Source organism: Poecilia mexicana, unplaced genomic scaffold (genome assembly GCF_051168715.1).
Source record: "Poecilia mexicana isolate PSO_F unplaced genomic scaffold, ASM5116871v1 scaffold_5, whole genome shotgun sequence".
NCBI lineage: Eukaryota > Metazoa > Chordata > Actinopteri > Cyprinodontiformes > Poeciliidae > Poecilia > Poecilia mexicana.
In genome coordinates, this window is record NW_028263374.1 from 27,189,943 (window position 1) to 27,213,135 (window position 23,193).

Here is a 23,193-nt window from a genome sequence, read left to right on the forward strand (position 1 = left end):
GTTTGGGGTTAATTGCTGTATTTGTTGTATTCCCCTTTTTGCACTTATTGCATTTACTTAGTTTTATTTTGTATACTAAATGACAGACTTCCGGTTTTTGACTTGATGCTTTTATTTTGGTAAGACAGCTTCCTGTGTTTATATGGTAGAACGGCGGCTTAACAACAGAACGAAAGACAAGTTGCAACAGCGTTAGCAAAATTTATTTTATTTTTAGCGGCCCTCTTTTTATAGAGGCACAAGGTCTGTTTATTTGTCTATAAGGATATTTCTTTCAATGATCTGTCCGAATTGTAAATTTGCTATATTATATATGAATACTGGTTTAGTTTTGAGTCAAAGTTGATATTTTAGTAGTGAACGTTATTTTAGTTCAAAAGTTATGGTTGTAAGAGCATTGTTCGTAGCTTACACTGTTTTCTGTTTGTACACACAGCTCTTACGGTGAAACTCAGGGTTTACTCCCAATGAACCTGTTCTAGTTACATAGCTAGTTTTATACTTGTGTAGTGTGTTGAAAAACAGTAAAAATAAAAATAAAATAAAAAAGAGAGAGAGATGAATACACCCCCTTTTTTAATCATAATTTGTCTTGTCTTTTGTTTTCTTTTTATTATTATTATGTTTATTGTTCATACACGTATTTGTCATGTGCATGTGTAGTCTTGCCAGTGGGGGCGCTCTCGTGCCGCTGTGGGTCTAACAGGGAGAACGAGTCTCCTGGCTCTGGGCATGCGAGGCTCAGAATAAACGAGCTCCTGCCAGAGATGCATTGTTACGACTCGCTTCCTCTGTGATCCACAGATCTGGTTGCACAGGATTTATCTGCCTGTGCACCACTTGATACTGGCCCCAGATTCCCCTAGGTCTGGTGCCGGTAACACTTGTCATTACTATTTATGACCTCCAGACGGCCAATATTAAATTTAAAATGAATGCAATATTTTTAAGTCTTAGACCTTTTAATAATTAATGTGTTTTTGTTGGGGTGTATCTAGTTTTTCTAGTAAATATCTATTAATTTTAGCACTTTATTTGTTATATGTGATTAAACGTGTTCTGTTATACATTTTTCATTAAGTTAAGAAAAAATTAAACATGGGTTTGATAAGTATATCCAGTCTTAACATTTTAATTCAGGGAGTTTTAAAATTCAAAATTCCAGAGACGTGGTTTTATTTTGAAAACCGGAGTTTGCACTTTACTCGATAGGTCTGTGCAACTCTTCTTGTTTAGTTGTCGGTCACCTAGTACAATACAGAATAAAAACTCTTCACAATCTGGCTTTGACTGCAGGCAAGTGGTCCGACAGGCTGAAAAATAAAAGACACGGTTAGTGTCGTGACTGAGTGGTCAGCCACGAACACCAACCGGCGCAGCTCCCACTCATAGGGTCACATGTTTCCTGCCCAACCACGAGAAAAACTTTACAAATTATATTATATATTATACTTCAGAATCGCTTTCTGAGGGAAAGTGGGCAGTTAAATAGCTCAAGTGGTATTGTAAATTGTTGCAAAGTGTACTTTGCAACAAATTATAATTTACAAAATCATGCAAAGTTGGCATTTTTAATGGGCTTTTAATGCAACTTTGCATTAAAAGTGTCATTATTTACCAAATGACACTTCATGACAACTGTCAAACATTCATAAAGACTCCTTTATGTTCATGACAGGTGTTATGTCATGTTTATGACAGTGTCATGTCAGTCTTATGCACACCTCTTCAAATAAAGTGTTAAATATTTTTATCAGTTGGAACCACAGAGGATTAGTAGTAAACACTTTAGTGGAAACTAATTTGTTAATAAATTGGACTTGAAAATGTTCAGATTAATTTTTATACTTTAATTTCTGTATGTTATACATTGATAAAATATTATAGTTTAATTACTGGAATGCTTTCTGCTATGGAGGGGTCCCAATATTTAGAGATTATTTGTATAGTTACAGATATTTAAGCAGTTTTGTCTAAGCTTTTTGCCTCTAACTACTCTACTTATCAATTTGTCAATTTTATTGAAAGATGACTGATTTTTTTACTTTTCAGTCTAAGTTGTGTACTTTTATAAAACATAAATGCTTCCAGTATTTCCAGATTAAAAAAAAGCGTCTGGCTGATATCGGTTACCGCGCTTTTTCTGCCTCAATGATGCTGCTGACGGCATACGGAGGCTACCTGTGTACGATGCGAGGAATCCGGTACTGGGAGAAGCAGAAACAGCTGAAACTGGCTGCAAAGAACCAGGACCCTGAAATCATGAAAGACTGACGTCGCCTGGACTGGACTGTTACTCCTACTGGACGTTTCCCTCTAAGCTGTCTGAGTGGTGAAGAGAAGGATTCCTCCCCGAATGTTTATCTGTTCCCATGCAGATTTTGTTTTTCTTTTGTTGTATAAAACTTAACCAAACAATGGTAGAGAATATATTTTGCCTTTGTCACATGTGCAGAGCATAATTTCAAGTTTGTATTGCATAAAAATGCCTTAAATAAAAGTGACAATTTCTCACAGTTCTGCATTAAAAGAGACATCAAACAACAGAATATATTTGAAAATACATTTTTACAAGCACTCAAGTAATCTTTTTCATGGTTCACATATACCTGGAGTTACCGGCTGTGAAAATCTCATACACGATTGGTCTTGGATGAAGTAGTAAAAACAGTAAAATAGGTTACAAAGTAGCCAGACATTGTTGAAAAGTAAGTCCACATCATTTTGCATAACTGCCAACTTCCTGTTACTCATTCAGCAGGTTTTCTGTATTTCAGAGCTGATAAAAGCCCAGCTGTAACACATGTTCATCTTTATTTGAGTGATACCTGCTGTGGAATGGTGGCACTGTGCAAACTGTTGTAAATAAACCCTTCAGGATAAAAATAACTAAGTTCCTCTGACCAATAAAACTGGGAGAGAACATTCAAACTAACCAATCTCTGCAGTCAAACTCATTAATCCCACCGCCTGGAAAAATAAGGCTACGCAAATCACATGATTTGATTTCCGCACAGCGCTGTCAGTGTCTGCACATCCATCCACCGATTCACAAATCTGTGCGCTGTCAGTGTTAATATAAAGTGGGAGAGAGCCAAGCAGGTCAGGCAGACGTAGCTCTTTGGAGGCTGCAGGGGGCGCTGTCGGCTCCTCGTCACCAGCTACTGTGGTTCTGCGTCCGGGCTCTGGCTGCCGCACAATGGCCGTTGGTGCCGTTTTCTCCCTTTAGAGTGTGAGTGGAGGCCTTCCGGCCTTCAGTTGGTCCGTCAGGTTCTTCTTCAGAGCTGCTCTCAATGTCGCTACGGACATCGTTACACACCTTGGGGACAGAAGGCAGAATCCAGTATTAAAACTAATATGAAAAAATAGGCTAAGTATTACTACAATGTAAGTTTTCCTGCTGGTAGCCGTTTGTCTGAATTATTGTTTTATTTGCTGCATTAAGTTTTAAATAAATGTATGAAGTTCCCCCCAAAAAATAATAATTTCTATATAAAAAAAGAAGGATAATTTATAATTTAGAAATATATTTATTGATCTGCCCCCTAAAAAGACTTATTGGTTGAACTGCTCACAACACCCTTAATTGCCACAAGGGGGTGTTGTTGGACAATTTCAACAACACACTCCTGACTAATTGGAAACAGTTGGACATACCTGACGTTCATGACACCAAAACCACATTACTCATCATTTTACAACTCTCCTCCAAACAGGACAGATGAGATTAAGATCTGAGAGAAAGTGCAGGGAGAGTGGATGGAAACTTACAGCCAAACACAGAGAGATGGCAAAGTTGTCAAGCAGACAGAGCAGATGTAGAGAAGTGAGAGAGCAGCGGAGTGGGAGGGCGGGGAGTTGGGGGTCACTGGACAAAGATAGAGAGAAAGACAGGATCTCCCACTCTGATTCTGGAGAGGGGGGGGATCATCTGCAGGGAAAACGAGAGAGTCAGGGGCAGATGGGAAAATACGGAGAGAGGGGGAGGCTACAAATCTATCACCAAAAATAGCCATCAGCTTTCTGTGGCAAGACGCAGATGGACAACTGGCAGTGGGACTTTTATCTGTGATACAGTTAGAGGAGCAAAAATTTATTTGACATGAAGTGTCAAATACAGTGAAGTGAAACTAACAAGTGGTGACAAGTCAGAACATAAGTACTGAGTTTAGAGCAGGGGTCTGCAACATTCATAATCTAAAGAGCCATTTTGTTCTCTAAACCATCTAGTGCAGCAAATGTCACATGATTTTGAAAAACTTATTTTGATAAATATCTACAATAGGAAACTTGTCATTTTTGAAGCTTCGTTTTCTTTTTCAGGCCTTCTGCAAGTTTTACCAACTTCAATAAGACTTTTTAAGACATTTGAATGGAATTTAAGACCCGTATTACAACAGAAATGTACAAAATGTAATGGACATAAAAGCTAGCTAGCAATTAGCAGCTAGTTAGCGCTGAGTTGAGTCACAGAAAGCAGAAAAGTTGTTGGTGCATGACTCAGAGTTTTGTGCAACAATAAGATCCAAAAGAAAAAACAAAACTAGATGGAATGAGATTCAATAGTCCTGCCACAACACAATTTAAGACCTGTGATTAAGATATTTAAGGCCAACTTATTGTTTTTCATTTAATTTAAGACATTTGAAGGCCTTACTTTTAAATATGTGAATTTAAGACTTCAAGAATGTGCGGAGACTCATTTTTTCTATTTTAATCGTTGAAAATAAAGATAAACATAAAATTTAGCAAAAACAGGATGGATAACCTTTTCCTGTGGGAAAAGGTTTTTTTTTTTTTAAAAAAAAAAAAAAAAACAGATTCCAACCCAATGACAAAAAAAAAGATATAAATGTATATTACTAATACGTTTAGTGTTAGTCTTTGTGGAATATTGTAGGAATAAACTGAAAAACTGTTAAAACCCCAAATTTAGAAACTTCTTTTTAATTTTTAGCCAAAGTTATCAAGAGACATTTTGGAAGGTCCACTTGTGTCCCCAGGGCCATAGGTTGTAGACCCCTGGTCTGGACCGAATCCATTTAAGGTCAACAGATATCACCAACCTCCTGGTTACTCAGATTTTCATAACAAAGCCACAAAAAACTGCTTTTGCTTTGGATTTGACAAACAGTAGAAAAAACAATCAAATTCAAACTTTTGAAACTGATCTCACCTTTCCTCGCATAATAGCTTTGAAAGCTATGCGGAATATGAGGTAAGCCCAGAAGACGTGCATCACTTGGAGGAGAAGCAGCAAGACATTGAAGACCCACCAGGACGGGTAGGGTCCAATGATGGCCCAACTCTCAAACATAGTAGAGTTCAGGACCCTGGAAACTCAGAAAGACAATCCATTATACAGAAAAAGAACACCTAGCAAAGACAGACCCGTCTCCCCCCCGGAAAGGTTTGGATTTCAGTCCAGGTAGCTTCACCACTCATTCATTCACACCAAGACACTGAATATAGCTGCTCAGGTTACTTCTGCCAATGACAGGTTCCCTATTGTTGGACTCTGTGGAGGCAGAGCTGCAACTTTTAGTGCTCTGTCGAGGAAACGCAATCATCTAAAAAGCCTTTGTAGCTAAACGTCAACCCGAATCTAAGCGTGTTTTTACACCTGATAGTTCAGTAGACTTATTTCAAAAGGGGACCAAAGTTGCAGTATTTGTTAAAGTTTCAGCTGGTGCGATTCACCCCCCTCGCCTGTGGGGGCGCTGCACCAAGAACTGCTGAAGAAAACATGAGCTCAACATCCTTCAAAATATCCTAATGAGTGTCGTCATATGTTAGAGGGCAGGATTTCTCGATTTCTCATTCACACCACCTCAAACAAACCGGACTTTCTAGGCCAATGGACTGGAGTTCGGTTAAAGTGGACTAAAGGCTGAGGCTGGTGTGAACGCAGCCTCAGAGCTCTGACCAAGAAATTCAATGATGTGTTGCTTAAATTTTATCGTTCCCTGAAATCCAAAGGCTCAAACCAAACAAAAAATCTCCAAAATGGTTTCCCAAAAAGTGTTTCATGTTCTTGTGAAACTCCAAACCATCGTTCACGAATGTGTCACTAAAACCAAACCAAATATTAAGTTTGAGTGGCTGAAAATACTCACCATACTGGAAATATAACAAGCCGTGTGATAAAGAACACCACACTGAACACAATGAAGAGGGAGTCACACAACCGCTGGTATTTGCTGTAGTTTGCCATCTTGGCTGCCTGTTGGAGAACAAAGACAGAAATCAAACATTATGATAAGATGGTAAGGAATGTTTGCTCCAAATACAAGAGGTTTTAAAAATATGCAGCCAGGGTGAATTCCAGTTGAGACATAAACAACTCAGAACTCATCGTTATTGGAAGCTGAAAAGTACCTGACACCACATACACAAATATCTAAAACAAACAAACTCCACTTTGGTCCATCTACCAAAACGATATTATTGTGCAACTTGTGGTTTCTTCAAATGCAACTTTGTAAATGTGCAGTAATTTGTTGCTTCTATTCCTTTTTTTCTGGAAGATTTTTATGTAAACATGCAGGAAATGTTTCAGGACTCCAGAGGGTTGAAGTGACTCATTTTTCCCAAGACATTCACACGTGTCATATGCTCGATCACATTATCATACAAAAGAAACCACTTATAGTGAGCTACAAAGGTAAATGAAAAAAAACTAAAAGTAATATTTTTACTATATGTAGTTACTAGAACTACACATATGATGCTTATTTGTGATGAGATGTAAGCAGAGACCATTATTTATCATCTCAGGAGTGTTTCCAGATCGTTTATGATCATTACTGACCTCCAGCAGGAAGTCGGAGGCATCGTGGACACACAGCACCAGGCTCCCCACGCGAGCCATGTTGTTGGCGTAAGAAAAGCTAATGAGGCTCACTGTTGCTAGGTGATGGATGAACATGATGAGGAAGTCCTGAGAATAAAACAGGGAGGAGACAGTGATCATTGTTCAGGGTCACAGAACACACACACACATTTCTATATACGCTGACTGCAGCTAGATGTGAGAAAAACCCAAAAGAACTGATGCAGAATTACTGAATCACAAGACAAACCAAAACGAGGTTACATTTCTGACTAACTGACCTCAAACCATAGAGGACAGAGAGGATGTGTTGATGGGTTATGGTTGGGGGATTTCTTTAATGCTCCACATACATGACAGAGTGTTGCTCTTTGAACTGATGGTGGATGGCTTCAAACACAAATTTAAATTCAGATTTAAATATTAATGGTGTCATCAACTATTACAATTTGATCTAAAGGCGCCCTTACAGAGACCAAGAAACAGATATTTACAAAAATATGTAACAAAAAAAGAAAATCAGTTAATACTAAAATTAAAGAAATACATAGTTGGATAATATCTTGAATAAAAATTGTTCTTATGTTTGGTAAAGTGGCTAAAAACTGTTTAAAGTATGAATGTCTTCATCATATTTCGGGGTGCACCGATCACAGTTTCCAGCTGATCACTGACCTGCTAATCGAGATTTTTTTTTTCGTCAGAAAAGTTTCTAAGTTAGATATTGGTAAAAATGAGGTGATTATTGATCACCACAAAACATGCAGACAGACGTGACCTGGTCTGACAGACAGTCTTCTCACAGCAGAGCAAAGTAGGACAGTGGCCGATTTTCAGACCTTAACAGATGTACATACATTTTGGTTTCACATACGACAAGAATCGGCCAATAACCCAGATTTAAGAAAATAGAGGCCAGGCGATTGTTGTATTTGTGTTTATTCTTGTTTTTAATTTGTATTGTTTTATTATTTATCCATTTTTGTTTTTATCTCCTTGTAACTGTTCACCACTATATAAAGAAATAAAGTTATTATTATTATTACTAAGATCGGTGATCAGTCACAAAACGGCAATCAATGCATCCATTGTTCACATCTTTTGTAAAGTGACTAAAAAATGTTTACAAATGTCTTCATCATAATCATTTCAAAGACAAAGAGGAGAAGGGTACAACTTAATGTGATTAAATGTTATTTTTAGACTCGTGCCTCTGACAAAACAGCTGAGTAATCGTGTTATTACACCCACAAGCAGTGACTTAAGAGCATGGCGTAAACAAAGGACGCACATTTTGGAAGTTTAGGCAAGTAATCCTACACAAAACTAAGAAACAATAATAGAAATATAACATCCATAATTACCTGGAGTTTGTAAGATACTCATATCAGAATCATTTTACATGGGAATAAATTTTAGTTTAAATATCTACACATCAAATTTATGATTTAAACAAACATTAAACAAATAGTGAAGAGGGGATTTTAGAATTTCCCACAACAATAAAGGATGTTGACATAAAAATAAACATCTAATCAAGAAACTCCCTAAGCAGATGTTGTAGCTGCTTCCTCTGAGCATCCAGTAACAAACGAGAGTTACATCAGCGAACCAGCAAATAAAACCAAGCTAAACAAAATTACAATTCAAGAATCTGCTGCAGAAAACATCTAGAGCTCTGGCATTCGGAGGAATTTCTGCAATTCTAACAGAGTCAGGGCTGCTCCATCCTGCAATCACATGACACACTGAAAACACAGAGCATTCACAGACCGAGCGCTACGAGTCTCACCACGCCCCTTTAGAGGGGAAAAAAAACCCACATGTGACCTCACATCTAAAGCTAACCTAACACAGAAACTATAAAACACACTTTGAAGTCTCCCAGCACACCATAATGCTAGCATATACAGCTGAAGGGGAAAAAAGTGCACTCTTTCATGCATTCTCTGCGCCTGCTAAAGGAGGAACAATAGACATATTGACAAATGTCTAGCAGGGAGTGGCCCCTGGAGAGGACCTTCTGCAGTCTGACCTGACAGGCAGATACTCAACCTGAGTTACACTCACCTTCCGTTTAATGTCCGTGAACTGGGAAAACATGAGTGACCAGTAGAAAGCCAGCTCAGTCACATAGTAGTGATAAAGACCTGGGGTCATGACCTGGAGAGACAGAGAGCAGAGGTCAGAGAGCCGATCTGAAAGCAGCTCCAGCTGGTTTTACTGGGTTCTGCAGAAAAACAAACTACACTCAATGCACCTTTTTTATTTAGCAAAATCACAAAAACAGTTAGGAATAAATGCTTCAAAATATATAGAGGATAATCTGACAATTCCTTTAAATCTTCTATGTCTGTAATAGAACCTGCAGCACAGTTTCCTGGTTTTATTCCCTAAAGCAAATTCGGCCTTCTGTAGCGTTATATAATAACTAGAGCCTTCAAAATAGCAGTTGTGAGCTTAAATGTTATTTTTATCATTCAAATCACAGCAGTTTTTAATATGTTTGCTGCTAAATTACATTAATCCTCTTTTCACAATTTTACGATAGAAAAAATTAAACGCAAAATCAGATTTTTGTGGGTTTTTTTGCAGGCATGCAAAGTTGTGCGTTTATTACAAATTTTCCGCAAGAACAGTCAAAAACATCGGGTTTCAGTTACTAACTCCCACCTGCAGGTGGCAGTATTTATTACTTCAACTACCCTGCTGCCTCAGCCTTGAGGTAAAGTTACAGTCCATACGGTGAGTAACAAAAAAATCATATTTACAGTAGTACACAAGCGGAAATATTGCAAAATATGTTGCATGTGTTTCTAACCACAAAATCAGTGATTTTAATTGCAAAACAAAAGAATCACAAAAACAATTTCATTTTAAAAAGTGTGTATTGAATGCAATCAGGTATTGATTAATATTTTCACAGTTTGCTAATAGGTTTTATCAATACATTCTGGTACAAGCAACCTTTTAAGAACATTCCTGATTTTAATATTTAATCAAAATGAAAATGAGTTTGACACCTCAGAGGAATCAGTAGGTCATCAGTATTAGCCCAGAAAAACCCGACCGTTGCATTTCTAAGGATTTATAACCATTTAACTCCTCCCCCGTTCACAATAAAACTAGTTTCTTGCTTAAAGTGTAGCGACCCATTGTTGTGAAGCGAATATATGAATCTGGTTCATTCAGATTCATTTCAGTTCAGAGGAGTGAATGTCAGTCATTAAACATGCGCAGATGCCCCAGGCGGGAGACAGGGTAGCACAATAACATTTTTCCGACATCTTGCGGTTTACATCGCCATAAAGCCCAACCCTAATGGCCCTACTGAGTGATAAGCAGCAACACAACCATCAGCCACGAACGCTGACGATGTTGATTCAGCACAAAAACACAAAGAAATAGAGATTTCTGCCCAGTACAAGATTCAGTGCAGAGAATCTGGTCTTTTTTGCTGTTTCGTTCGTCCTACCCGAGGCAGAAACAAGCAGTTTTAATCTCATCTAAAGGGAAACAACAGGAACATTTCTGAAAGTTGCCTGACTGCATTTCATGAGAGTGGCATGTATTCAAGGAGAGGCAGTGGAGTGAAGGTAAGCAGATAAAGCTGTTCCAGTCTGATGGCTGGTTGTTCAGATGTGTGATAGTGGTGAAACTTTATTTAGAACGGTATGGGAGGAGAAAAAGGTCAATACTAAACCCATCAGAAAAGACGAATTTAAGACTTTTTAAAGCTGTGGGGACACCCTGGATTTGTCTCGTTTTTTATGAGAGTCCCAAGACGAGTAGCAAGTCAGAGAAACGCTGGCTGAGTTATTTAAATGGAATGTTTTTATTAGTTTGCACTTTCTGTTTATATAAACTTTTGCTTATTTTCCCTGTCTGAGCCTAATGATTAATACTTTATGAAAGGCAATTTTGTTAAGAGACTTGTTTTTTTTTTTGGGGGGGGGGGATATTTCAAAAGTCTTCTAGTTCCAGTGTCCTTTAGAAATTAAAGTTGATTGATTTTGAGAAGGTGTATTTACATCATTAGGTTGTTTTGAGATCATTTTCAACTAATATGATAATGGCATAATAATGGAAGTACACTTGGGTTTCTCACAATTACAAATTTTACTGGACAACAAATTGTTCCAAAACTTATTGCAAAAAAAACCAATAAATAATGTTGTTTTGAGACCATTTTCAAATAATATACTGATGTCATGATAATGCAAATTTGGCCCCTCAAAGACAAATAAACTAATTTAGAACAGAAAACTCCACAGTGCAACTGGTAGACATTTTAAATATCCAAAATAAAACAACCAAAAACATAAATAAAAAGGAAAGAAAACACACAACCGAAACCAAGAATAAAATGATTATAAAGAATCTTAACAAAATTGCCCTTCAAAAAATATAAATCAGAATGGAAATAATTGTGTTCATCTTGATTAATTGGCTTAGTGACAGGCCTATTCAATCAGTGCATCAAATGAACTAAATGTTTACATCATTTGATACAATAACAAACGATCCCTAGAGGGCAAATAGAAGATATTTGTAATTTCTTTTGATTCTTTAGTCTAAACTACATTCACACAGTCCTAGTTATACACATCTACCCACTGAGCTCCGTGGAAACACACACACACACACGCACACGCACACACACACACACACACACACACACACACACACACACACACACACACACACACACACACACACAGGAGAACTGGTGTGTATCTGAGGAAATGTGGCCTGTTATCCTCCCATGTTGTTTCGACATCAGAAGCCAGAGACTGAACCAGACATCTTTTTATGGGTAAACAGCAACTAAGCCTCTGAGTCACAACACAGCTGATGTCTAGTCCTACAAAATATTGGACTAATATGGTTAACAAGTGAGAGCTGCATCCTACCTGATAGGGGTAACCGTACCAACAATGGCGCGTATCCCACATCCACGGACACTGGAGGCAGAAAAACAGTAAAATCAGAAAACAGAAGCTTGTAATGCTGGATTAACAATGGATTTATAACGGCATCAAAGTCGGTGAGCTACCTGCCACAGAAACTGGAACCCATAAATAAATATCCCCAAATAAAATGAAAACCTCCACCTAGAAACCAAAACAGAGAAAAAAAAAAAACATTAAAATCCACCAACGCATTTAAACAGGAACACGCCTCCAGTTAGCGTTAAACCTACATGCTCTCGCAGAACTTAGTGTGTGTGCTGGGTTTATCCTGATTCCTGCGGTGCCTGAACCAACGCTGGACTTTTCGCACCTCCCAGTCCAGCTGCTTAGACAGGCCATCCAGATGCCGCGAGTCTGGATTCTGTCACCAGAGGGTGGAAAAAACAACAATCAAATTAGTGTGGAATGAGGAGTTTGGGCTAAAAAAAAAAAAGGAGGAAAGAAGCAGAGAAAGGAGAATGGAGGGACATTATTGAACTACTGAATGTACTGGTAGTTCATAATGTGTCTCAGAGTTTAGATTAGATTAGGATCCTTTCTTTGTTCCTCAGAGGAAAACCTTTAGTGTATCAGCAGCAAAGTGAAGGGGAAATAGAGGCACATTAAAAATAGATATATTATACAAATATACACAAAAAATCTATACAGGTATGATGTATGGCTGAAATGATTAATCAAAACATAAAAACATGTTTTTCTGTCCTTTTTTGACAGAAAAATAATTTTTCTGCCAAAAAACAAATGCATACTTTGATGTATTTATATATTTTGTAAAAAAAAAAAAAAGGCTTAAGTGGTTCAATGAAAAATATACAGAATGTGCCCATATTTTATCCGATTAATCGTCAGAATAATCAAATCAATAACTAAAATAATTGTTGGTTGCAGTCCATAATATGATGATTATGCAGTTCAAACAGTTTTTAAAAATAATAATCTGAAACAGATGTTCTGAACTGATTAAATTGAATGTAATCAGTAAATAGCAAAGCCATAACTAAGTTTTTTCTATATTATTTTAAGCTACCAAGGAAACGGAGGTGTTACAGCTAGTTTAAGTTTAGTTTATTATTGGAATTAAACTTTATTTTTGTTTTCTAGATATTAATTTAATGTTCTGTTTATTTTACTCATACATTTCATCTGAAAAGACCATGCTGTAGGAAGTAATTTGATTAACAAAAACTAAGTTAAATAACTAATTTAAAACCAGAAGCCTCATCAGCATAAAGGGAAGAGGAAAATTACACAAATTGTAAACGGAACTGCAGATTTGAGAGCTTGAATTGCACCAGGCTCTTCTTCTGAATCCAGAAACCAACCTTAGTGATGGAGGTGAACACCTTCTCCAGCACCGCGTTGGGCTGTGCTCTCCTTCCAGCGCCTGGGTGGATGTGGAGACCTCGGGCGCAGGCACTGGCGATAAATCTGTGACATAAACCAGAAACAAAAGGTCCCTGGCTGTTTGTAAAACATGCAAACAGAACTTAATACCCACATCACTGCTTGACTTTCATTCAACGAGGAAGGGATGTTAATTTGCCTTGAATCAGGGAAGTTGTGCTTTGAGGATTTGACTACACAACCTGAAATGAACATCCAGCAGCTGAGCTCATGTGCAGCTGGACTACGGTTGGATATTCTTTCCAAGCTTAACGCTGATCATATTTATTTTTGATCAAGACATTATTGTTCTAAGCTGAATGCAGTGGGAAAGTTTAACAGTAAAAGACAGAAGTCAAACAGAGACAGACTTTGGTCTCAGAGTGAGATTCTTGCAGCAGAACAGAAACAGGCGAGTATAGTTAATGATGAAGCAGGACAGCTGAAGAAACAAGCTTCGTTAAAACTGAAATGAAACAATTTTCACTGCAAAACAAGATTCGTTAAAAAACACTTCAACATTTACAATGCTCACCTCTTTTTATGACACAATCTGCAGTTAGACTTCTTTAAGTGGAGACTTAATTTTAATGACAAAAATATATCCGTTCTTTTCTTTTTACGTTAAAAGATGAACGTTTGAAAACATTTTATTTGTGTGAACTCTTCTGGAGGATTTTCCAGCAGGATGTTGGTTGATTTAACAATCAAATTATTCTCAGGCCGCCCTCACGTTATATTTAGACAAATCCTTTAAGGCGTACTCAGTCACTGATTTGCCTTATCTTGTTTCTGAAAAATGCAAAAGAATATTTTAATTTAGTGAAAACTAAAGCTTTGCACAGCAGAGTTTTTCCATTTTGTTTTCACAGGACTCTGAAAAGAAGATACCAAATGAAAATCACTTTGCACAGCACAAAGCAAGAAGTCATAAAATGATCAAATGTGATTTCTTTTTTCTCCCTTAATTTGTGTAGCATGTGTAACCGTTCAAAAGAGAAATAAATTAAAGTGGGTGTTCTGGTTTTTCATTTTTTGCAATAACCTGCTTGGTAAAAGTGACTCCTAAATGCTGCTGGGTTTAAACTTTGTCTGGGATCCAGTTTGTTCACCAAACACTGACATTCTACTCTATTATAGCACTCATTTATTTTACCAGTTACATTTTGCAGTTTTGAAAAAAAATCATATTAATCACTGTTTGCTATTCAATTATTAATTGGTTAATATATATAAACAAAATCAACAGATTAGCCCTAAACTGTACTGATTTTGACTCCAGCAGAAAAGACGAATGCTGTGTTATTGCATTCTATCCAAGAAAATATTTTTTTCTTATTTAAAAGAGCAACTGAATTATTTATTTGCATGTTTAAACATATATCTAATATTTTATAAAATAAGCTTAAGTGGTTAAATGAAAAGTCTGCAGAACATGCAAAACTTTTATCCGATTAATCGCCAGAATAATTGACTACTAAAATAATTGTTAGCTGCAGCGCTGTAATTTCCAGCACCTGATCTGCACAATGCAAACCTGCCGCAGGCTTTGCTGCATGATGAGAAAAATCAGAGGGAACCAAAAATATTTGCCGTTAAAATGACTTCAAGTTACTTCTTACACTTCTGGTCCTTCCCATTTTTACTGTCACTCATATTACAAGAACTTGATTTGTTCGTTTTGTCCTCAGGTAACTTTCAAAGCAAAAATGACAAACATGCGCATAAAAAGCAGCGGTTTAGGTAACTGTTACACATGTCAAGCTGCAGAACGGGTTCCACCTATAACCATTAAAAGTTGAAGGTTACAAATCACCTGTTTGGGATTTCTATGCATTAAAAAAAGATTAAAATACTCCTGGTTTGTCAAGTTAATGTTGACTGCAGTTTGAGTCCATGAAATGAATAAAATGCCTCAGCTGTGTAACATACCGATAACTCAAGGTGCAAAACAAAACAAAACCATTTTTGTAGAGACGGTAGGTTGGACAGATGGGTTTCACTGTTATGACGATGTTAAACATTACTCAGAGCAATCCACGTTTTACTGTTCAAAGCTTTAACAAGCACAGTCCACCATGCAGCTATCGTGTTTGACGTTTTGATCCACGTATAAGCTCCATCGCGATAAGGTGCTGAACGGGATGAATTGTGCAAGTCTGATTCACCCTGAACTGGCACCACAAGTTAGCTTTCCAACAATCTCAATTAAATTGTTACTCAATCCCGTGGATGAGCTCAGCGATGGGCAACAACCTCGACTCTTGCCTGGACAGGTCCTTCACATTTCTGAAAAGAACAAAGATGACTTAAGCATAAATCCGATGGAAGTTGAAGCACGCAGCCCTAATAAGCAGAAGGCAGCAGCAGGAGGAGGAAACTAAAAAAGACATAAGTTAATCTATTTATGTCAAATGTCCAAACATCCCTGCTCCTTCTCAGAAACTGACCCCCACCAACATACACAACGGCTGTGACCAACCGAGAGGCTTGGTGTGGTCTGTTTACACGGACGCTACCCCGACACTGGGACACTTTCCAGTTTGACAGCTTGGCTCAATTCATATCCCACAATTTCATTTTTTAATCAAGTTCATCTGACTTTTAAAATGTTTCTACCCAGATTCTACATTTCCAGAAGTTATAAAATACACCGCAACAGGTGCCTGAACATGGTTCGGGAAAAGTGTTGAAATGCACAACATTTCCATCCTGTTTTAAGTATATACACTCACTTCCTGGATAAGGTGAAAAACCTGCTGAAAGATGAGGAAACGTAGCAGGCAAAAGAAGTCTGCAGACGTGTAATCTCAGTTCGAAACCCATGACACGGCTTATTAGAGCATGTACACACAAGGAAGCTTGGCTGTGCACATCTACAAAGTCAGAGCCAGGAGCAAAGCAATGATTAAGATCAAACTAGAATGAACTGGCAGAGAGGAAGGGGGGCTGCGCACAGATATATTTTAAGGAGCAAAATCCCTGCACATGAAATGGGAATTTACTTAATAAACCAAGAACACAATGCATATCAGGGACAAATATCAGGAATTAATCTTTAAGTATGCAGACACAAATAAACAGTCATTTCCTGAAAGAACACACTCAGAGTAGCATTTAAGCCAAAGTTGTACAAAAAAAATACACATTCTGCATTTAAGATAAAAAATAAAACTTTGTCTGTAAATCTGTTCAACCCAGAACTCAAATGTATAGTTTTAGCTTCACCTGATTTAAATTCTGTAATAAAAATCTTTTATTAAGCAACTTTTACTATCCAGTTATTAATTAGTTAATCCAAAACGTAGTTAACAGATCAGCCCTACACTGATTAGGCAGAAAAGAATGAGCTTTTCACATGTTGGTGTTGGAAGTATTGTTCTAGCTGCATCCTTCCTACAAATGATCAAACGTTCACTAAAGGAATGCTATATTGTTGCATTTTGGGCATTAAAATAAAAAAATGAATTATTTGTTCACTTGCATCTTTTAATGCACTTCTAATATTTTATAAAAATGGCTTTAAGTGGCTAAATGAAAAATGTGCAGAATGTGTCACTTTTTGTTTACCATTATTCACCAGGATACCTTCATTGACTTCTAGAATAATCATTAGTTGCAGCCCAAGTGAAACTCAAAATCTTAATGAATGTTGTGCAACCACTTTCAGACGGAGGGAGATGGATACTGGTTTTCTGTTTTCCTGGCTGTTCTTTCATAAACATGTTTCGCTGCAGCGTTCCAGACTCAAAGGCCTCCACCTAGTCGAACCTGTTCTGATGCACTGTGCCTGACGACTCAGTGGCGTGACTCTCACCTGTCGGCTCATAGGTGCAACAAACCTGACCCTCCCAAACTGCACTCTGCAAAACAGAAAGGCCACAACCGACTCGGCTCCAACAAGTTGCATCAAGGGGTCTAATGTTACACTCGCGGCTCACTCCACATGACGGAAAACTGAGTTTTGAGAGCAATGCTGAAGAGAAACAAAACTTTTTACACTATGTTTGCTCACTGCTGCAGGACTGGTGGTAAAGTACTTTAACAGCCTAAACTGTAAATGTTGTGCTTAACTATAAGAGACAATAAGGAGGTGGAATCAAAGTGTTGTTTCCATCAGTTAAAGATTCACTGTGGGTGTTACTCTGACAAAGCTGCTGAAGGCAATAAAATTTATATGCACTGTTGATGCTGTGTGTGCTGTTCAAAGGTTAGATACCGAGAACTGGGCGGATGAAAGAATAACAATTACTACGATGTAAGGAACTTGGATTCTGTCGCGTTAACTTCCTAAAACAGTTCAAGCACCTGACGTCACTGGAAGAGAGGCTCTGGACTCTATTAATGCAGGTGAATAAGCAGATTTTTATGTGTGCATGTAGGGCTGAAACAATTAATCAGATTAAGAGATTATTTATATAATCGTTAACTGATCAATTGTCAACTGGAGTATACAGACTCAAAAAAATGGCATTTGCTGAAAGCACAGCACAGTCAGAGCAGTGATTAAGCCAAAAACACACAAAAAATGTACATAATGTACCTTCACCTGACTCAAATTCTGTAACAAAAACATCTATTATTAAGCACCTTTTGCTGTCAAATATGATGTCAATCAAAAAGATATAGATTAGCCCTACACTGGAACATGTCAATTAGATCAGAAAGGAGCTTTTCACATGTTGATGTTAAAAACATTTTTAACATCGTTTGCTTCAAATGATAAAGGAATGCTATTTTATTGCATTTTAGACATAAAATCTTTATTTTCCTAAAAAAGAACTGAATTATATGTTTTGTTTTCATTGCCTTTTTAATGTATGCAAAACACTATAAAAAGGCTTAAATTGCTAAATAAAAAAATCCCCACTAGGTTTTTTAATCTGATTAATCAATTAATCAAATTAATCGATTCCTACAATACCTTTTAGCTGAAGCCCTACAGTGTAGAGAAGTTAATTCAAGTAGAAAGAGCTGAGCTTTCCACATGTTGATGTTAGAAGTATTTGTTAGCTGCAGAGGTTTTCTTTGCTACAAGCTGTCAAGCGGACACTAATGAAATGTTAGTTATTGTTATTTAGATAATGAAATGTCGAAACTCAATTATTTATTTGCACTTTTAATGTATTTCAAAAAATAGTGTAAAAAAAAAAAAAATTGGCTGGATAAAAAAATCTGCACAACGTGCCAGGCTTTTTATCCAATTAATTGTTTGAATAATTGCAAGAATAACTGATTACTAAATAAACATTAGCTGGAGCCCAACATTGCATTCATGTTAATTCAAGCAGAAATGTCTGAGCTTTTCACAAGCCTGAAGTACTTTTTCCAGCTGCAGATGCATTCTGTGCTACTGATAAAGCGTACACTAATGAATGTTAGAAATGTTTACTTTCCTACTTAAAAAGAAACTGAAATTATTTGTTTATTGTATTTTTAATGTATTTAGCCTTTTGCATAAATAATGACTTACATGGTTAAATGAAAAATCTGCGGAACATTTTTTATCCAATAAACTGATTAATCGTTAAAGTAATTGGTAGCCAACAGCAGGATGCCTTATGTTCTCTGTAGAGTGTCGTGTAGCAACCGGAGCTGTGCTGTCATGTATTCTGCTGATGAATAAATGAATGAATGAAGGAATGAATGAGTCAGTTTGATCTCTGAGGTGTCGGGCGTCAACAGAGAGTGATCGCTCTCTGATAACACTCTCCTTGAACACACCTTCACATCAGGAGTCTGGCAGCTCTGGCACCTGAGACAGATGGCAAACAGCCAGGTGCATCTTACTGAACACTTGAACATCTCGGTCCTTTTACGCCTCTAATATCTGATCGCTTCTTATTTACAGTCACTTGACCACGACTGGATTGAAGCAGATAAAGGCACAAATAATGCCGTTGGCGCTACCTGCATAACACCGGCGTTACAGCGATGTTTAAAAACCTGGACCATGTCAATCTGCCCTACCTGTTGTGCATAAGAGCTTAGAGGAGCTCCGGTTAGTTCCTGGATGTTTCTATATATAATTTGCAAAAAGCAGAAAAGAACTTCCTGGTGTAGGTGTATGTTTGTTGTCACACCACTAGCTAAAACAGAAATTCAGTACTATGGGTAGAAACCCATTGACACTTTTTTGGTTCATCTTCATTTCCACCTGAATGAGTGGTTTGACCCCCAACATGGCAGCAGAGGTTTGAATGAGAGCAAAGATCCTGGAAACGGTTTTAGGAAAATTTACATTTTGAACTAAGTGGAAAATGAGCGATGCAGGAAACAACTGGATCAAAGGTTACATAACATTTAAAGGTTAATGTTTGTTCCTTATTTCAATACTCATTCAACCAAATGTGTCCGATCCATGAAAGCCAATCTATTCAGTTTAATTCTACACTTCATGCTCTGAGTGACGTCACGCTTTCTCATTTCATACATCATATTTAGTTTTGAACCATTTGACAAAGATAGTCAACCTATTGTTTTCATCAGTTTCAGTTTTTTTATTTTATATTGGCTCCTGTATTCCTAATCGCACTGACTGAACAAATTAAAGTTGTTTTTACATGTTTGACCAAGCTTGTGAAGTTATTGGAATATTGAAGTGTGTTGTACTGGTGCAGAATTATAAATAAGTGTGTAATTTAGTACATTTAAGTATGTGGTCAAAAAAAGAAATACTTTCAGTCAATTCAGAGCCGTTTTTCTTTATAGAATCTGTATCAACCAATACTAAACCTCAAATATCAGTATCGGAAGTGAAAACATTGGATTGGTGCATCCTTAGTGTTTTTTTTGTTTTTTTTTTTTGCAGGACATTTGCATAACATATTTCTCTAACTTGTATCTTGTTTTCATAAAACATTACAAAGTATCAAAAAGTACAATAAGGGTGAAAATCTACATTTTCATTCAGAGCCTGACTGAAACTTTGTGTCAAAAAATTAAATTAAGGCGTCACAATTACGATCAGATACAATAGAAATTAGTCAAAAAACAAAAACTACCCGTGCAATAACTGGCCCTAATCTTGGTGAACGTTTTGTTCTTGTAGGACCTCTGACTTACTGTGCATGGCGTCAGGAGCCTTACAGCGGCTTCTTGGTGTCCTGTACCAGCATGATGGAGTTCTGTGGGTTGTGGTGTTTTCTCCTTAATCGGTTCAGTTAGATATGACGCATTCTATGGATGCTAGGAGTTTCTGGAAGCTGGGCCACTTATAATTATTAGTCATCTCATTTCCATGTACTTTACTTCTGAGGAGCCAGACTTTATTGTCCTCTTTTAAAGGGACCTTGAACAGTCGCTACTCAGTCTCCAAATATATGCAGATTAAGGACAGAAGTTAAAGTGTCAGGCTTAAAAATGATGTACATCAGATAATCAGAAAGTCTGTCATGTCTTTAATCAATAATAATAATAATAATAATAATAATAATAATAATAATAATAATAATAATAATAATAAACAAGTAGAGGTGGTGCAGTGACTGCAACTTTCATTATGATCACAGATTTTTTTTTTTTTTATTTTAAATTCTGGACTGCCAATACTGAATTTTTTGGTGCCTAAAATCATTAAGTTGGCAACAGTGAGGTGATTATTGTTAACTACACAGTGCAGATGTGACCTGGTGATCGGGCCTGTCTGTCAGGGGGAAAGTGGCTGATTTTTAGATTTGTTTCACATGTAAATATCGACCGATCGCTGATCAACCAAAATTAAGAAAATCAGGGATGTCAGTTCACCGCTAAAAAATATGATTCTGAAGACCAGAGACAAGGCCTGAAAGCTTCAGAAATAATTTTTTTGTTAGTAAAACGCAATTTAAATTTGTGAATTTGCGTTATTTTTTCTATATTTTGTCAATTTTGCAAAAGCATTGTGGAACAAATTGTGCGTTACATCCATTTAAGTTGTCTGTAATGCATAGAAACATCCCTTGGGTTTAAGTGCATTTATAGCAAAAACGTTTCCCAAAAGTAGTCCAGAACTAGACTGAAAATGAATGGAAAAGTAGCCAGTGTCAGAGTCTAGAAAACACAAATAAGCCTCAATAAACAGTGTTCAAGACCCATTTAAATGTTTACAGTAATTTTGAGAGCAAAACAAATAAATAATGGAGAATTTCTGACTTTTACACAGAGCTATTCCTGTACCTAGCACTAACCAGCAGAGTGAAAGAAATATCTCACCTTTTTAGGTCAAAAGGCTTTTTCTATAATTTGCATAACAAAAATATCCACTGCATGCTTAAGCTACATCATGAATATAGGCAAAAAAATATATAAAATGCAACTAGTGAATGAAAAGTTGGTCTAATGCTGACCACCAAAAATAAAAAAAAAGTGGACAAGTTGTCAGATACTCTCTTGCACAATGAACTAACCATGCTGATGACCAATGAAACCAAAGATTTTAGATTTTCTGTTATTAGTGGGTTTCCTGTTCCCGTTTGGGGAGCGTCAGTTCCCATCAGCATCGATCACCATCAGTTTTACACTTGATGCTGTTAAGTTTGACCTCTGTTGTCTGGTGAAACTGCTCCGTTCAGTTTTGAGACTGACTGAGTTTACAACACACACCTATAGATTCAGTAGGCAGTCCTCAAAAAGCACGTGGAAAATGTTTTCTTAACTATAAAGTTAGCCTTTGAACAAGGCTTGGCTGGCAATAAAATGGTTAACGTCTCATTAGTGGAACTATAGTCAATACAACAAACCTTGGTTTGAAAATTAAGAAACCCTTCAGGTTCTTAGTTTTTTGGCAAACGCAGTAACAGACTGGCGTTCAAAAATGAAGGAAATTGTGGTGTGTGTGTGTGTGTGTGTTACTGAAAGTCTGTTACGAATCCACGAGGCTGGACAGACACAAGGACAGTGTCCTTGTATCGTAATCAGTCATAGTAGGCTCTGTCATAAGATGTGTAACTTCACATGTGATGTAAACTGGAGCAGCAGTGGCACTTCCTTTAATATGAATCAGTCGAAATCAACTTAAGACATGTGATAAGCAATAATAGTAATTATTTTCGAACTAAGAAAGTTTTTATTACACTTTATTTTATGTTATTTATTTATTGCCAACCGTCCGTAAGATAGTCTTTAAAAAGTGTGAAAAATATAATTTAGAGACAACACAACTGCTGTTATTTAACCTAAGATAATTAACGAATCTCTTATTTAACTTCCAGACAAAGATACTGGTCCTCCCACCTAGTTAGCTAATCCATCATCATCCGCTGATGGACAAAAAAACGCGCAACAGAACAACTTGGAGAGCTTTACTTTCCCCCCCAACAAGCCGTTTTGGACAATACGAACCTTTCGAAGAGTATCCTGACAATAAAAATCCCGAGAGCCAGCGGTAAAGCAGCCAACAAGTGTCCAGCTTTGGGATACTCCACCCCGGGAGCGGGGTCCGCCAGATCCGCCCAGGTTACGTTGTGCGGTAGCCAGAACCTCTCGTTCCAGAACCAGGCTGAGAGAGCAGCCATTTTTCGCCGCTTTCCCGTCCCCGGATGCTCGGAGGAAAGTGGTTTCTCAACTGAAAGAGACGGCACGTTAACCTCGTTGGACGCCTCCACTTCCCTCCCAGCAACACTTGTTTGACTTGCTACACTCAACTTTACCGCACCGACATCAAGCCGGCCGCAGGACCCCTAAACGTCCGGCGAGGACTTTCAAATCAAGATGGGGCGTTTGGAAATCATTAAAATACGATCACATTTATTTTATTCATTATCATGATAGGTCGCGAGAGAAAGAGAACGGTAAAAGCACTACATTAATAAAAAAAGAAAAAATGAGCCCGCCTGAGGTAAAAAATCAAGCAAAGCTGCTATTAATGGTGCAATCCAGTTACCTCTAAAGTCAGAACTTGAAGCTGGAAGTGACGTCACACCCGAGTTAACGGCTCTGAGTGGGAAGTGTGGTTTGTGGCGGATTTTCGGGGTGTGTTGCAGATGTTTTTTGTCAAGCGACTTTTGACTAAAACTGGAGCGTAGC

The 23,193-nt window shown here is 37.4% G+C and overlaps 1 protein-coding gene and 1 pseudogene across 1 annotated transcript; one reads left to right on the plus strand and one right to left on the minus strand.

The window, feature by feature from the left end:
• The first annotated feature begins 382 nt into the window (after nt 1-382).
• LOC106929009 (cytochrome c oxidase assembly protein COX14 homolog pseudogene) lies at nt 383-2,516 on the plus strand (annotated as a pseudogene).
• A 1-nt stretch (nt 2,517) lies between these two features.
• Nucleotides 2,518-22,954, minus strand: cers5 (ceramide synthase 5). The gene is made up of 10 exons (XM_015005657.2): nt 22,510-22,954; nt 13,128-13,233; nt 12,036-12,166; nt 11,889-11,946; nt 11,746-11,796; nt 8,903-8,995; nt 6,812-6,940; nt 6,117-6,223; nt 5,177-5,333; nt 2,518-3,319 (listed from the first exon to the last, which is right to left on the minus strand). The coding sequence occupies exons 1-10, from the start codon at nt 22,680-22,682 to the stop codon at nt 3,155-3,157; spliced, it is 1,170 nt and encodes a 389-aa protein (XP_014861143.1). The 5' UTR covers nt 22,683-22,954; the 3' UTR covers nt 2,518-3,154.
• Nucleotides 22,955-23,193: the final 239 nt, after the last annotated feature.

What these genes read in the sequence shown, in the direction of transcription:
- cers5 (XM_015005657.2), bottom strand. Translation starts at nt 22,682, where the DNA reads ATGGCTGCTCTCTCAGCCTGGTTCTGGAACGAGAGGTTCTGGCTACCG. An exon ending in TGTTCACCTCCATCACTAAG is followed by an intron (nt 12,167 to 13,127) that starts GTTGGTTTCTGG and finishes CTCTGGTGACAG; the next exon opens with AATCCAGACTCGCGGCATCT. An exon ending in GGTTCCAGTTTCTGTGGCAG is followed by an intron (nt 11,797 to 11,888) that starts GTAGCTCACCGA and finishes TTCTGCCTCCAG; the next exon opens with TGTCCGTGGATGTGGGATAC.